Genomic DNA, 15,607 nt, shown 5'->3' with positions numbered 1-15,607 from the left:
GGGCACGCTGTACGTGTGCAGTGCGGCTGTGTGCATCGAAACCCACACCGCGCCTTTATAGCAACGGGAAATGTAAACATGCCTACGCATGGCGGGGCTGGTGGCAGCAGGCAGGAAGCCAAAGTAAAGATAACTGCTGAACTCTAACTGTGAAACAGCTTCTCGTTCCTGGACTTTGCACATTCTGGATCAGGCCAGCAACTCATTTGGGCAAACCTGGTAAAGCCCAGTGGAAAAGGGAGCACATTTCACAGACAGTGCTCCTGACTCGGCTGGCGTGATTTGTGCTGCTGCTCTCCCTAAGAGCATGGTTTAGTCCTAGCATCCACTTTGCTCCCAAGAGAGGTGCAGAGGGAGAAAAATCTTCCAGGTATGAAACATTAGGTAGGATTGCTTTTGTTTTTTCTTTAACTACCAGAATCAAAAGCAGTACTGCCAGCAAGTGATTCTTTACTCTTGTGAGGCTATAGCTGGAGCACTCCATTCAGCTCCAACATAAGAAGGACACAGGCATGTTGAATCAAGTCCAGAGGAAGCCCATAAGATGAGGAGAGAGCTGGAACACACCTCCTGCACAAACAGGCTGAGAGAGTTGGGGGTTGTTCATCCCGCAGAAGAGAAGGCTCTGGGGACATTTTATCATTGTATTTCAGTAGGTAAAGGATGCTTATAAAAAAGATGGGAAGAAATTATTTACCACTGCCTGTAGTGACAGGACAAGGGGCAATTTTTAAAATAAAAGAAGGTAGATTTAGATTGGGCATACAGAAGAAATTCTTCCCTGTGAGGGTGGTGAGGCTCTGGCACAGGTTGCCCAGAGAAGCTGTGTCTGCCCCATCACTGGAAGTGTTCAATGCCAGCTTTGAGTAACGTGGTCTAGTGGAAGATGTTGCTGTACATGGCAGGGGAGTTGGAGCAAGGGAACCTTCAATGGTCCCTTTCAATCCCAAATCTTCTGTGGTTCTATGAAGTCCTGCGTAAGGCAATGCTGACCCAGAAAAACCTGTGGTTTAAAAGACTAATCCTGCAAAACCTGGCTCCTGAGGGCAAAGTGGCACATCTCATATTTTTTCAGGCTTTGGACAAAGCAAAGGGGGAAGGCTAAAGAGGTGTCAGATATTTCCTTTGCACCCTTTCTGTGGCTGAATACACTGACGCACGCTAGAGCGTAAAGCAGGGCCATGTACAGGGCTGACTGATGTGGCTAACTACAGGTGAGCTGAGCGCCTGAAACAGAAGAGCAAACTCTGGCACAGCCCTGGCTGCACCAAAAAAAGCTTCAGGTTGGAGGTGTAAAGGAAGCTGAGAGTAATGTTCATAAAAACACCCAAGCAAAAAGAAAAATTGTGACACTGTAACAAGAAGGCTTAATATGGAAGCCACATCAGATTTTTGTTTGCAAGGAAATAATTGAAAATGCTCACCAAAATGAAGAAAACTCAGGTCTCATAGCTAGAAAAGTTTCCTTCTTTCCAGGATATCAAGGACTGTCCTGCAGTGTCTCTTGCTGCCCTAGGCAAGGGGCACTGGGTAGCCAAGGCACTGTTTCTGGATTCCTTGCCCAGTTTTAATAGGAAGAAATGGCCCCCTTTCCACAAGAGTTCAGCGAAGCTGACTGGAAGATCTCCAAAATCTATCAAGTCCTGCATTATGGAGCCTCCCTGGGGTTCCCCACCAAAGCATTCCCTGCAGGTGCACTAAGCCTGGGTAGGTGCAGAAGAGTACCTTTGGCTCTTCGGCCGCGTGTCTGCATTTACCATATGCATGTGCTGTGTCACATGCTGTGTCAGGACTCCCCTTGCTTCACTGCTGTCTGGCCAGGGAAGAGCACAGTTCATCTTGTCCTAACACAGACATTAAAAAGATTAAATCTAAACCCCTAAATGCATTTATTTCCCTCCACTCAATTAAGAGCGAGCCCAGGGTGAGGCAGGCTAGATATCTGCTCAGCAGACCTCTACCATACCTCCCACCCAGCAACAGGAGAGGGACCTGTCTGGCCACCCACACAAAGCAAGAGCTGGACACGGTACAGGGAGGTGGCACCACCATGGGCTGACTGAGCCTCACAAGAGAGCTTGACTTCTTTTACAGAACTGTTTGTGTCACTGCTAAATTCACACAATATCCCTTCAAGAAATTCCCTCTCTCTGAGTCAGCTGGGGGGACTTTTGCAGTTACTTGTACTCGCCTCTCATGCTCAAGTTTTCTGTGCTTGACCAAAGTACATTGCAGCCAAACTTGAGATAAGATTAGTTAGATTGAGTCCTGGTGATTTCTCACACCTAAGGCCTACCTCTTGCTTTGCTTGCCAAAGACTAGTTGAGAATTTCAACACTTTTCGTAATAGTCTTCCTTATCATATTCTAAAAACCCTCAAGGTAATTTCTACCTTGTTTGCAGCCAGAAATGTCATTAAAGAAAGGCTCTCCTGTGCAAATTGGTCACTATCCAGAAATGACACCTTCTCACTTTAAATTTGTCTTGTTTATAATTGAGTGGGCTATCACTTTGATCTTTTTTTTTTCCTGTTTCAGTTGGAGCAAACTAAAAGAAAAAGTCTTCTCAGACATAATATTTTTGTTAAATATGAATAATCTTATTATCAGAGCTGTGCTGCTCAGGGGATTTCCATGTTGTCATGGCTGCATTTAATCTGGGTGGGGAAATGAGGGACCACAATGTTAAGAAAAAAAAAAAACAACAAGTATCGAGAATACCCTGAAGCAAAAGTACATTTTGTTTTACTTCTGCACCTCTGCTTCAGAAGTTGTTTAATTTCTAGGAGATATTTGAGTCTATCCATCTCACCTTGTTGCCTTTCTCTAATGTCTGGGACACAGGAAATTAAATCTGTGAGTCTAAAACTTAGGATAGCTGAAGGGTTAGTACCCAGAAGAGGCTGAAAGAAAGATGGATTGCTTTTCACTTGCAGTAAATTTATACTGCTTCTGCCTCCTGATTGAAGATTCCACAAAAAAAACCCAAAAAACCACCACCAACAAAACCAACCCACAACAAAAACCCCCTCTGATTTAAGCAGGTAACAGTTGAGGGTCCAGCAAAAATGCACCCGTGCTTCATTGGTACGCCAGCTCTCTTTGGGTCCCAACACTCTGTTTTGGAGCTTCTGAGTCATTGATGACCTCTTACATTTTTAGCCATTAACACCAGGGTACAATCTCTATGACTATGAAAAGAAAGAATTTCAGTGCCCTGTGGTACATAAGTGTGGGTTGTCTATGCATTGTATGGGTTCCTCAGCACTTTCTGCTGACCCCTACATATCCTCCAGTACTTTCTTGGATTATCACTTTTGTTGCAGCTATTGACTAACCAGGCAAGTCATCCACAAGTTAGCATCCATCTTTGGTTTTTATACTGTTGGTTCACTCATTTTTGATTTTTTTTCTCCTTAGGACACAAAAGTATTTTTTTGATTCTGCTTGGCTCCAAAAATTGCAGAAGGCTTCTGCACACATGCTAATTTTAAATCTACTGTGAGTAGCTGTTTAGAAAGGTGAAGTGAATATTTCCCTTCCTTCTATCAGTAACACTTTTCAAAGGCTCCAGTTCAGGGAATTCCCAGAACCTCTGTGAGAGATGAGTGGAGTGGATCCTGCAGACACATCCCAGTGTGCAGCACTGGAGACAGGACATGTGTACACTTCTGGGTAGAGGATGCAGACATCCTTGTGTTTGAGGAGCTCAGTCGTGTGTCTTGGTAAGATACCCATGAGTGCCCATGGTCCAACTTGGGACTGGGTGTCAGGGCAACTTTTCTCAAGTTGGTCATAGTTGGCAGGAGCTGTTGGCATTCTTGGCCCTCTCTAAGGCCAGTATTTCCTCTGTTCCCTGGGCAGTTTATAAAGTATCTCATTATACCACAGAGTCTCATTAGAACTTGTATTATGTAAATGGTCAAACGGACTTCATACCTTGACTTTTTTTTTTAACCAGATACCGCAGGAACCAGAAATCTTCCAGCCAGCTTCAGATGTGAAGAGGAGGACTTCTACATTAAAAAAAAAAAAAAAAGAAGAAAAAAAAAAGAAAAAGAAAAGGAAAAAAAAAAAAGAAAAGGAAAAAAAAAGGCTAGAATCTTCTTTTTTTGTTATTGCTTCCTGACATTTGTTGCCCTTAACTGCTACATAAATCTTGCTGCATGTATCTTCTCCCTGGCAGAGGCATCTTTCAACAGTTCCTCAGCTGAAGGTCTGTGGGCTCACCTCAGGCTTTTTGAAGAAATGTTCTGTTTGCCCAAGAGCAGAAGCTCGTGGGAGCCAGTCTTGCTTAAGGCAACATAGTAATGAGCATAATTGAAGCCTTGGGTGAAGAACAAAGCCCTGAGATTAAATGGATTTACTCTGCAAGACATTGTGTTTCACTTATCACCAAATTATTTTGGTCTGCAGAGGGTGAGAGCAGTGCAGGGTGGAAGATACACAGTTTGTCACCATATGGTCTGGAAGAATGGAGCCTTATGTGACAAAGAAAAGAAAATTTTGAAAATTTCTTTGAACTGTCCTTGTTGATGTTTTGCCCCTTAAAATTGCTTTGAACTTCCCCAGGACTCATAAATTGGCACCATAATAACAAGGAGGACTGTTATACTGAGGGGAAAAAATAGATAAGATGGAAAATATACTGCTGGTTAAAGTGTAAATCAGAAGGAATTGATGCGTACTTTGGTCAGGCATTCAAATATTCTGAGATCAGACAAAAACACAACAAGATATGCTGAAAAAAAGTGAACTTTTTCTCCTCTCCTTACTTAACAGATACAGCAAAATTAGAAACAAGAACAATCATTTTAAGAGGTCTGTACTTTTATTTGCTTGCTAGTTTCTAAGTCTTCAGGGTGCTCAGGAGATTATTTTCAACTGTCCTCTACAATAACCCAAGTTCAAGCATAAAGACGTGAAAGCTTAAATTGTTTTCACATTATTTGTCTTAGGTCTGAAACAACATCTGCAAGATATATTACTCACTTTTGAGATCTGGTAGGAGAGCACCTGTACTTGCTCATATACATTTTTCAGACACAATGTTGGGCCAAAACCCTGTAATTTTGGTCACAATGAGGCATTTTGTGAATGTAATATAATTCTGTAAATTGCTTCATTCTGATCCCTGCAACTTCTAAATTAGTTTTAGATTTTCATTCTTTTTAATTAATTTGGTTTTAGGGTTGCCTTTTGTTTCAAAGTGTGAATTACTAAAAACTGATTTGGTTTCATCTGAATTTTTTTTTTAGGAATCTATCCACACCAGCTGTGGTTGCTTTTGGATATTTAATATCTTACCATGGCCTCCCTTCATGCAGACCATTGCAGAAATAAATGCCAAGGGAATGTAGGAGGCACAGTTCCAACACATGACTAGTACATGACTCAGAGCTGAACTCTTTTTTAAGCTTCAGATGAAAAACAGGCATAGACCTCAGCAAAGAAGAAAAAGGGAAGGAACAGAGGCAACCTGATGGTGCATCCCTATAAAACAGAAGAGATGGACAGAAATCATCTTGAGGAAGCTGAGGCTGGTGGCATGTGTGAAAGAGCAAAAGGAACCTGAAATAGTGTTTGTAATATTTATTGTGCTCTGGATGTGGGGATTCCCCACCACCAGGTAAGAGGGAGGGAGGTGGGGACAGTGTGAACCCAGTAAGAGTGGCAGCACCTCCTTACTGCTCCCCTTCCCTACCTGGGTAGGTGCAGGATCTGCCTGGTACTGTCCAGTGTGCAAGTACTGCCAGCAATGGCTCCTACAGCTATGGAGGTGAACAACAATGGGAGCTGAAACTTCAGGGAAAAAAGCCAGTGTCAAGTGCAGGTGTTGTGGCAAAGGCAGGACGCCCTTGGCCCCTGGGGAGCTGGAGACAGGTGGGATGGGAAGGACCATGGCCACTGAGCTGGGTGCCCTGACAAGAGGCTGACCCTGCCCAAGTTTGTTCCCCTGCACCATTTCCATGGGTTTTGTGCTGCAGCCCTCAGCTGCCAACTCCACCGTGTCCCAGCCCTCATCCCTGCTCCCAGAGAGCCCTCAGGGAGAGGCAAGTCCTCCAGGGATAGGCTGAAGAGGATGATGGGTTTCTAAACCAAGCTTTGTGCTAATTAGGTGAATGTGAAGTGGACTTGGTTAGCAACTTGGGTGGATCATGCTGCCAAAGGCAACCTTGAATATCTGCATAGGTTCCCTTTGCTTCTCCTTGCCCATCTCAGCACATCCCTGTCTTCTAGTGGCTCAGCAAGCAGCACTGAAGAGGCAGCTACTGCCACGCTCACTGTTAGCCACAGGGATAACAGAATTTACTGGTTAAATATACCATGATTGAATGGTATATACCTTATTGGTAAGGCTAGAGCCACTAAAATATTTTGAAGAATGTATTTTATAAAACATGTACCTTAAGCAAATGAGCACTAGATAAATATTAGATAACAAAGAGTCACAAAGGAGGGCAATAATTTAAATGCTGTTACATTTGAATATGTTTAAAAATCTCTTCCCGAGTATAAAACTAACTTAAAAGTAGAGGAACTGAGAAAATCAGACAGGAAAATGAAATTACAACCAATTGTAAACAGATCTTTTCAAAGGTAACATAAAGGTATGTATTTAGTGTGACTTGGTTTGGCCCAAGTTTTATGCACTGAGATGTTTAGATGTTCAAAATTAATTACATCAGTGTTGTACCAATTATATAGAAGTAATGTTTGAGATAGCACTAGACTGATGTCTGTAAACCACGGGAAAATATATATGATCTGCCTGGAAGATTATCCTGTTTTTAAAATGCAAAAATTTATACTATTTTTTAAAATGTGGGGGAAATCTCCATAACATGGAAATATAATTACATATTTTCTCCCCATTCACAATGACAGATTTGGAAGGAGAAAAGAAAAAATATGCAGAAAAGGCATTGATTTCAGAGGGCTGTGACAGGGCCCCATCTGGCAAAGCTGGCATGAGGATCTGTTGTCATCTTGTTGTAACAGAGACTATTCCAAAAACACACAGAGATGGTTTCACATTTGGAAATGCACGAACTCCATCAGATTTCAGTGCTGTCCTGGATAACACAGGATACATTCTCCAGGCTGGCTACAGGCTCCAACCTTCTGTCCATGCCCTTTGGGAAGCTTCTTTCTTTTACTCTCTGTTAAAGCCTGCTCCTGACTGGTTTTGGCTGTCTACATTCCTGCTGCAAAGGACCCATTTGCTGTCTCACTCCCACTCCTCCCATCTCTCGCTGCTCCTCACGTTCCACATTTCTCTTCAGTCAAGCTCAGGAACAGAACTGCTCTTCCCATGTCCCCCAAGGCAGGGTGTCACAATCACCACCACAAAGCAATGCTTTGCCCTGCTTCTGCCGAGGCAGGGAACAAAGAGTTTTTTCAACTACTGAAAAAAAGTGATGAGCCATGGAGAAAATGTAGACCTGCTGGATACCTCGCTAATCCCAAGGGACACATTCTTATTTGCTTCATATTTCTTGTTTTGTTTTTAACTGTCTCCTCCCCCATGCAGATCAGAGCAGGCAAAACCCCCAAACCAGGGATTATTAGTCTTTCTTTCTCTAGGGGATTAAATTGTGTTAATGATGTAAAAATGAAAAGTGACACAGGACTGAAATCTAGAGCACAGTGTCTGCTCAACAGAGATATTTAGGTGTGGGGTCCAGCAGGTCTATATAGCACAGCAGAACACTGTTTGACATACTATTAATATTATCATTATCATCACCATCATCATCTTCATCATTCTTATCATTATTATTCTCATTATTATTATTGTCATCTACATGGCAATTCTTTATGAGTGATTGCTGTGACATTGAGTTTCTACTGTGTAGTCATATGGGACTAAGAGGCCTTTCCAGCTCTCCTTTGCTTCACACTTCAATATATCAGAAAAATGTTCAAAGATAAACAAGGAATTTCACTACAGCAATGTAGAAAATGTAATAAAGAATATAATCTGATTCAGTGAGAATTTCGTAGCATCTGAATGGGAGAACTGAGTGAATGGTAAAAACAAAAACCTGCTCCCAAATATGTTGAGCTTTCAATGCAATATGTAAACAGGCCCAGCAATATTCTTAGTCCAGGGAAGATAGGTGGTACAGCCACCAACTCAGATTCTGTACACATGTAGGTATGAAAGCTGGTGGCTAAAGAGTATTATTAGTACACAGCTCTGATCCCCCTAATTTACTGTGCTGAGAGGTGGGCTCAGACCACTCTGCGTCAGCACAGCTGCATCAGCACTGCTGTTCACTCCCTGGGTCCAGACAAGATGTGCTCCATTGAGTGCTGTGAATGTAACCTGAGGCTGTTCAAGGTAGGACTAACTGTTCTGATGTGGTCTGTCCTGCAGTACAACATTGTCCAAAGCATATTACATTGTTTCTTCTCAAGACCTGAAGTGAAAGAGGAATTAATGCACACCTGTAAATTTGTCTAAACAACTTTCAGACAGCAGACCTTGCCTACTTTGGTTTATAAAAATAAATTCTCAGAAATCCCTAGTCACACAGCTAATTGCAGTCAACAATGAAATTATCATTTTATCATGCTTTTAAACATGTAAACTAAACTGTAAGGCTTTAAACTTCTCACTCAGTAAAGCAGGTCTTCCTGACACCAAATTTTCCTTCAGCTCTTTGCTGAAGTGCCCAGAGCCAGACACAATACTCTCAATAAGAGTCTCACTAACCCTTGTGTGGAGGGATATTGTCGCCATTGCAGTTCTCCACATTCTAGTGCTCATACACTCATTCTGCATTTACTGGTAACACCAGCTGAATTATGTGACTGCAGCCCTTCCTAACTTCATTTTGGAACCATTAGCCCCATGAACTCAGAGCTTTATCTAATAAAAGGGCTGTGAGAGTGCAGACATTGACCAGATGACATACAAAATCTGACTTCTGGGAATGTGAGGCTTCTGCTTAGCACACCTATTTTAGTCAGGTCCACTTGGGACACTAATTGCTTAATTTCATGGGCCTGTTATTGTCTTACTCCCATGTCTTCCCTACAAGCTGCAGTCAACCTGTCAGCTGCTTGGTCTGCCTATCTGGAGTGTCCAGAATGTGCTGAACAGGCATCACCAAAGTTAAAAATTGTGTCATTAGGGAACACATTACCCAGAGTGGTTCTGATGAGCAAAGAAAGGGTCATTATTCTTTATAATTCCAGAACTATAGGTTATGAGATATGTTGCCTATATAGAGAGAGTAGAAGAACAAAATTGAAAGGAAAGTTAAAAAGTATAGTGTGAAACAGCTCTCAGTGCCTGCAGAGGCAGCAAAAGCAGGAGAAGTTGACCTGAAGTGGGATGTCCTACCCATCTTACAACTTCTGAGTGACCATCACGGTGCTTGTGGAGAGGTCTGTCAGGAACTGTGCAGTGTCAGCATTACAGGAATGGGAGCATGTGTCCCAGAGAGAAGGAAGACAAAAGGCCTGACCAATATTTGAATCTCTGCACACAGGCAGGGTGCTGAGCACCTTGATGCTGAAGCTATGGCTTCTTGTAAATTAAGGGATGATCCCACCTGCAGAATTACAGGGCTTGTTCCTTGCTGTAGGTAGAGTGTCGGCCAAGAAGGGTTTTTTTGTTTGCTGTTCACCTTACTGAGCAATATTATAGAATCACAGAAACATTAAGGTTGAGAAAGACCTCTAATATCACTGCATCCAATCTTTGGCTGAACCACCTTCATGCCAACTAAACCCTAGCACCAAGTACCACGTCCACTTATTTCTTAAATACCTCCAGTGATGTTGACTTCACCACCTCCCTGGGCAGCCCATTCCAGTGCTTAACCACCCTTTCCATGAAAAAATTCTTCCTGGTAGCCAACCTGAGCCCCCCCGGCACAGCTCGAGGTCGTTTTCTTTTGATAGCTGGGGCTGATTCCCAGCTGGCTACATCCTCCTTTCAGGGAGCTGTAGAGAGTGATAAGGTCTTTTCCTGAGCCTCCTTTTCTCCAGGATAAACACCCTGAGCTCCCTCATCTGCTTCTCACAGGACTTGTGCTCCAGACCTTTCCCCAGCACCTCAGTGTCTCTCTTGCTGTGAGGGGCTCAACTGGACATGGTGTTAAAGGTGTTGCTTCACCAGTACCCAGAAAAGGGGCACAGTCACTGGCCTGGTCCTGCTGGCTATATCATTGCTGATACATTCAGGATGTCCTTGGTCTTCTTGGCCACCTGGGTACACCCTGGCTCATGTTCAGCCACTGTGGATTAGCACCCCCAGGTCCAGCCACTCTGCCCCATCCCACAGCTGCAGGCATTGTTGTGACCCTGATACAGGACCTGGCACTTAGCCTTGTTGAACCTCACACAATTGGCCTGAGTTCATGGATCCAGCCTGTCTAGATCCCTTTGCAGAGCCTTCCAGCAGATTCCCAATTCCATCCGATTCCAGCAGATCAACACTCCCACCCAGCTTGGTGCCATCTGCAAACTGGCTGAGGGTGCTCTTGATCCCCTCATTGAGATCTTTGATAAAGGTACTGAACAGGACTGGGCCCAGTACTGAGCCTTGGGAAACTCCACTAGTGACTGCCCAACAACTGGATGCAAATATTAACTGTCAGCAGGGGTGCATGTGCTGCAGGAGGAGTCAGCCATATGCAGACCCTCAGAGAGGCCAGGCAGTTCCCCTTCCATTCTAGCATGTACCCTCTCTTTCACAGTATTAGCCAGAATTTTCTATCACTACACAAAGCTGACTTCTCTCCACTATAATGCATACAGGGAAGATAAATATATACTGGTTCTGACTGTCTACCATAGCATGAATTAAAATCACATACTGCTGTCTGACTTGAAGGAATGACACCAAGTTTTGTATGTGACACAGCTTTTAACTTAGTTTTTGTTCCACAGTGATTTAAATGCCTTAAAAAAAGAAAAAAGGAAAATGTCAAAACTAAGTCAGAAATCGATCAGTCACATGAGTGTGTTCCCTCATATGAAAAGGTATCAACGTTGATAAAAGCAATAAACATGGATTGCTTGCAGGTTATGCAGGCTGCCCAACCTTTTGGTGACCTTGGCCTGAGGTTTTTTTGTCTGAACATGGAAACACACCTACATCCCCTGCTTTCACTTTTGAAGGCAAACACAAGCCCAGCTTCAGAGCAGCTGAAGTATGACTGCCATGGGAGCCATCAGGTCAAGGTGTCTCTGTTTACAGCCAAAATATTCTTCTGCTAAACTAAGCCTGTGCCAAAACACCTCACCTTGTAAAGGAAAAATAAAGGGAAAAAACACAGGGAGTGAAGTAAAATTTCGAAAATTGAGCGCCAAAGAGAAACACCAAGCCACAACAGACAGCAGCTAGTGAAATGCACACCTGTTAGAACTCAAGATCAGTGAGGTACTAAGTTCAGGTAGAGTAGGAAAGGATGGCCCTGACCATGGACTTGGGGATGGGGCAGTGATACTGTTAAGATTCTCTGTTTCTTCCTGTGAACAAGTAGAAAAGGAAATCATGAAGTATATACTTCTTTTCTCAGGGATTCAGTAGTGAAAACTGTGGAAGGGTTGAGAAGCTGATAGTCTGAGTTCTCAGCTCTCCACAGCTCAGCTGGCTGGAGGAGACAAGCCTCTGCAGTGAAGGAAGCCATCTGCATCTGGGCATAGAAGAGAGCAGGTTTCTGCTCCTCTGAGGAGTAGGAAAGACCAGGAGAGACACAGGGACACTGAGACAAAGGGCCCTTTCACCCAGCATTGCTACCTGGCCCAAGGCAAGCCAGAAGGCAGGGTGTTGGAGTGCCTCATGGCTTGCAACCTGCTCTGGTACATTAAATATATTAAATATATTAAATTCAGTAATTAGAGTGCAATATCAGTGTTCAAACATTTCCCCATGTCACAGAATCATAGAACCACAGAATGACAGAATCCCAGAATACTTACATTTGGAAAAGGCCTCCAAGATCGAGTGCAGCCACTAGTGTAGCACTGCCAAGCCCACCACAAAACCATATCCCTACAAGCCACATCTACATCTCTTAAATACCTCCAGGCAAACATCATGACAAACGCCATCCCTCCTTCCCAGAAACTGCAGGGTGTGAAAAACAAGGTTCACTTTCTATGTAAATTTTTTAAAAAATAGGTTTAATAGAAAATAAGAGCAAAGTCTGGCTGGCTGGGTGACTTGGCATTCAGCCAAGTCCACACCCTGCTATATCAGAGTCATTCTTTAAATACCCTTTCTATTGTATCAATCTCTTGAACATTCCTATTTCTCCATAAACTAGTTTCCATATTCCAGGAAGTGTTTTGCATGGTCCCTCCTTGGGTCCGCCTTTTTCAAGCATATGTGTTTCTTGGCTGTGTCTTCATTTTCACCTCGAATTTGGGCCTTGGTCCATACGTTCTTCAGATGGTAGATGCTGATAGTTGGTATATCAATAGCAGAGTCTTCTTTACATGTTCCCTGGATATTATCCTGACCAAACAGACAGTTTAATCATACTATATCAACTACTACCACTATGCCTATTTTTCTTTACTAATGGCAGAAAAAAAAACCAACTTATATCCTTACCACAACGTTATTAATCATATAGCACACATCTTGCGAAAAGCCAACTTTATAATATACGTTTATAACAAGGGTGACCAGACCTTCACTTGGGCAAACTGAGGTCAATTTCAGCATTTGCATTCCCTTCCTTGGATGTTTCATATCCAATAAATTTTAATAAACCATCCTCTGTGGACTCAACCGCACTTGGAGGAAAACCAGAAATCTTAAGTGCTGGCTGCTCTAACCATTGAGAATCAGGAGTGTGTAGTGAGATCCTCCACCACTACAGATACATCATTTGTTAATGTCTACAGGGTAATGTCATAAGTCTCTACAGAAACTACATTTCACTTACTAGTGAAAGTTTTTAGTGCTTGCCAATGCTTCACTAATAGGCTTCTATTGTCAACACCCTTTTTTGCACGCTGAAGCACTCATTTGTGAATGCTTATGTGAAGTGAACTTTGCAGGGAAAAGGGAGTTGCATTGCAAAGGGACTGGAATCACAGCTTCACACTTTCTCAGCTGTTACATTTATGTTTCTCAGCTTTCTGATTATTACAGGGAAAAACATTGAAAGTGGTATTATCCAGTTTAATTCCTCAAGGAAAATATTTTCAAAGTAATAAAGTAAAAGAGAGGGGGGAAAGCAATTTCAGTGGGATTTGTGCTTTCACTGGAAAGCTTTCAAAACTCCCATGATGAATGAATTGTTAGCAAAAGTTTATCTTGATTGTCACAGCTGATCAACACCTTACATTTATCTGTTACAAGTTGATAACTGCCTCTAAGTAGCTGACCATATATTTGAGTAACTAGAAATGGATCTCTGTCCCTGAATTTTGGGAACTATTTTGAGAAAGACTGTTCATGGTTTCTTACACAGAATAATGTTCTTTCTATTTCACAGCCCCTTTGCCTGACTGTGGGGCTACATGGGGCAGTTTTATTGATTACTGTGGGTTATCATTCAGCAGTTAAGGCAAAATGTATGTAAAATATTTTTGAGAAATGCCCAGAATTGAGAGTGATTTTATGTTGACTCACTCATGGCTTAGATTATGCACAAGGAGTACTGATTTTTGTCTGCACTCTGATGCAGTTAGCTTCAGCCTCACAGCAAAGAGGATGTAGACACCATCACAAGCACATTTTGAAAAAAGAGAGGAATCAAGCTATTTACAGCACACTGATGTGGAGCTATTGATAACAAAGCCCACAAAATCTTACTTTTTAAGATAAGTAAACACAAACTTCATTTCACAGAGAGGAAGCACAGGCTGCAATATGAACTATGAATCCTGCCAGTATCCTGATCCTTTGGCAACTCCTTTTTTTTCCACTTGTCCATCAAATTAAAATACCTGAAAAGATGAGAAACTTGAAAGAGGAATTGAGCATTGCTGGTTAGGCAAGCAGATTGGAAAGGGCACCAAAGTTTAAACAGAACCACATGGTTTGGAAATACTTTGCAGTCCTGCCCTGTGGAGACTTAATGAAGACAATCTTGTTGACAGTAATTAGTAGCTAAAGGCACTATATGAATGAATACACATTTGCAGTGAAATCATGGTAGCTGTCAAACAGCATTTGGGAAAGTCTATTATTTAGAAAGTAATAATAATAATAAACTCCTTAATTTCTGCTCCTTTCTGAAACCACAGAAAGACCATACAAAAAAAAAAAAAAAAAAAAAGAAGCTTTCTTTATCATGAGAACATTTCATTTGCACTTTTATATCAGTTTCACTTTATTTTTTCTGAAACTGCTCATGCAAACAAAACCATGATGAGAACTCTGGATTTCACTGTGTAACCAAGCCCAGCAACAGGGGATGTAGTGTGAAAAATAAACCGTGAATCAGAAAAGCACACAGCCATATTCTGATATTCTGTCTCGGCCACAAATATGCCACTTTGGGTCCTGTATAGGTGTAGTCTATCTGTCTCAGGCACCTTTGCTATCTAACAGAGGTTTACACTGTCACAGAAGTGGTATTTTAACAAACACATGCAGAATCTAGAAGTTTCCTGACAATTGACTCATATGCACATGCAAACGAGAAAATGGTGTTCAGATAGGAAGTTATCAAAAAACTATGCTTTCCTGTTTATCTAGTGAGACCAATACTTAGAGCTTGAAAAGTTTATTTTAGTCCTCAATACAATGTTCTGACTAATATAAAAATTACCAACCCTTCACATGCATTGAATTTTTCTGTTCCAAGGTAAGAATAGGCAGCTGATAAAACAGAGGGTTCAACATCAGCTAGAAACTGGAAAGATACCAGCACTGAGGACTGTGGAGAGATAAACAACTTCATCTGGTTTGAACTCATTATTTAGTTGGGCTGGAAGTCTTCACAACTAAGATTTTGGAAAGAGAAACAGACTTGATAACTGATTTGTTGTTGATCCAGGTTCATAAATGTTGCTTCCTGTGCTCAGAGGCAGTGGAACACTGCAGCAAGAGGGTGACTTCCTGTCAAAATACAAGGGATTTTGTAATAGACACCAGTGAGGCAAAGATAGCTTCCATCACTTAATCCATGTAGCTTTCTACCTGTCTTCATCTATTATTAACAAATATTTTAGGAGGAATATTGTTTTTATATAAACAGTTGAAAATTGATGTCTAATTTAGTTGCTGCAAACAACTGTATTATCCACTCAAATTACTAAAAATATGTAGGACTGATACAGACAAACTTAAAATTCATCTTCCAAAACCTAAATTAAATTTATGAGTCATGAGTACATTGCCACATCTCTTGATCAGTTTATGAATGCCTGGCAAAGATGAAAGGAGCTAAGTTTTTTTTCCAAAAAATAGTTGAAAATAATAATTTCAATAACAACAAATAGTGATGAATTCGATAGCTCTGCTAATGATGCTTGTCATGCAATTTACTCTGAAAGCCTTTCATCTACCATAAAACCACAAAAATCCAATGCCTTCAAATCTGCTGCAAGAATGTACTACATTGGAAAGGACAGTCTGACTCCTATTTTAGACTCTTATTGTAGCATGAGAAGAATGAATGAGC

At 41.9% G+C, this 15,607-nt stretch overlaps 1 protein-coding gene across 1 annotated transcript in view; it reads right to left on the bottom strand.

Moving 5' to 3' along the window:
* Window positions 1–12,245: 12,245 nt before the first annotated feature.
* The window catches only part of SPEF2 (sperm flagellar 2), an 87,372-nt gene continuing 84,010 nt past the window's right edge, over window positions 12,246–15,607 (bottom strand). Inside the window, exon 34 of the mRNA XM_066182342.1 lies at window positions 12,246–12,480. Coding sequence (XP_066038439.1) covers window positions 12,286–12,480 — 195 coding nt within the window. The 3' untranslated portion in view covers window positions 12,246–12,285. The remainder of the gene's footprint in view (window positions 12,481–15,607) is intronic.

The sequence above is a fragment of the Chamaea fasciata genome, unplaced genomic scaffold (genome assembly GCF_029207755.1).
Source record: "Chamaea fasciata isolate MVZ Bird 193981 ecotype frontalis unplaced genomic scaffold, bChaFas1.0.hap1 SCAF_4, whole genome shotgun sequence".
NCBI lineage: Eukaryota > Metazoa > Chordata > Aves > Passeriformes > Sylviidae > Chamaea > Chamaea fasciata.
The sequence above is the reverse complement of the archived record's forward strand: the minus strand, read 5'-3'. Positions and strand labels throughout refer to the sequence as shown.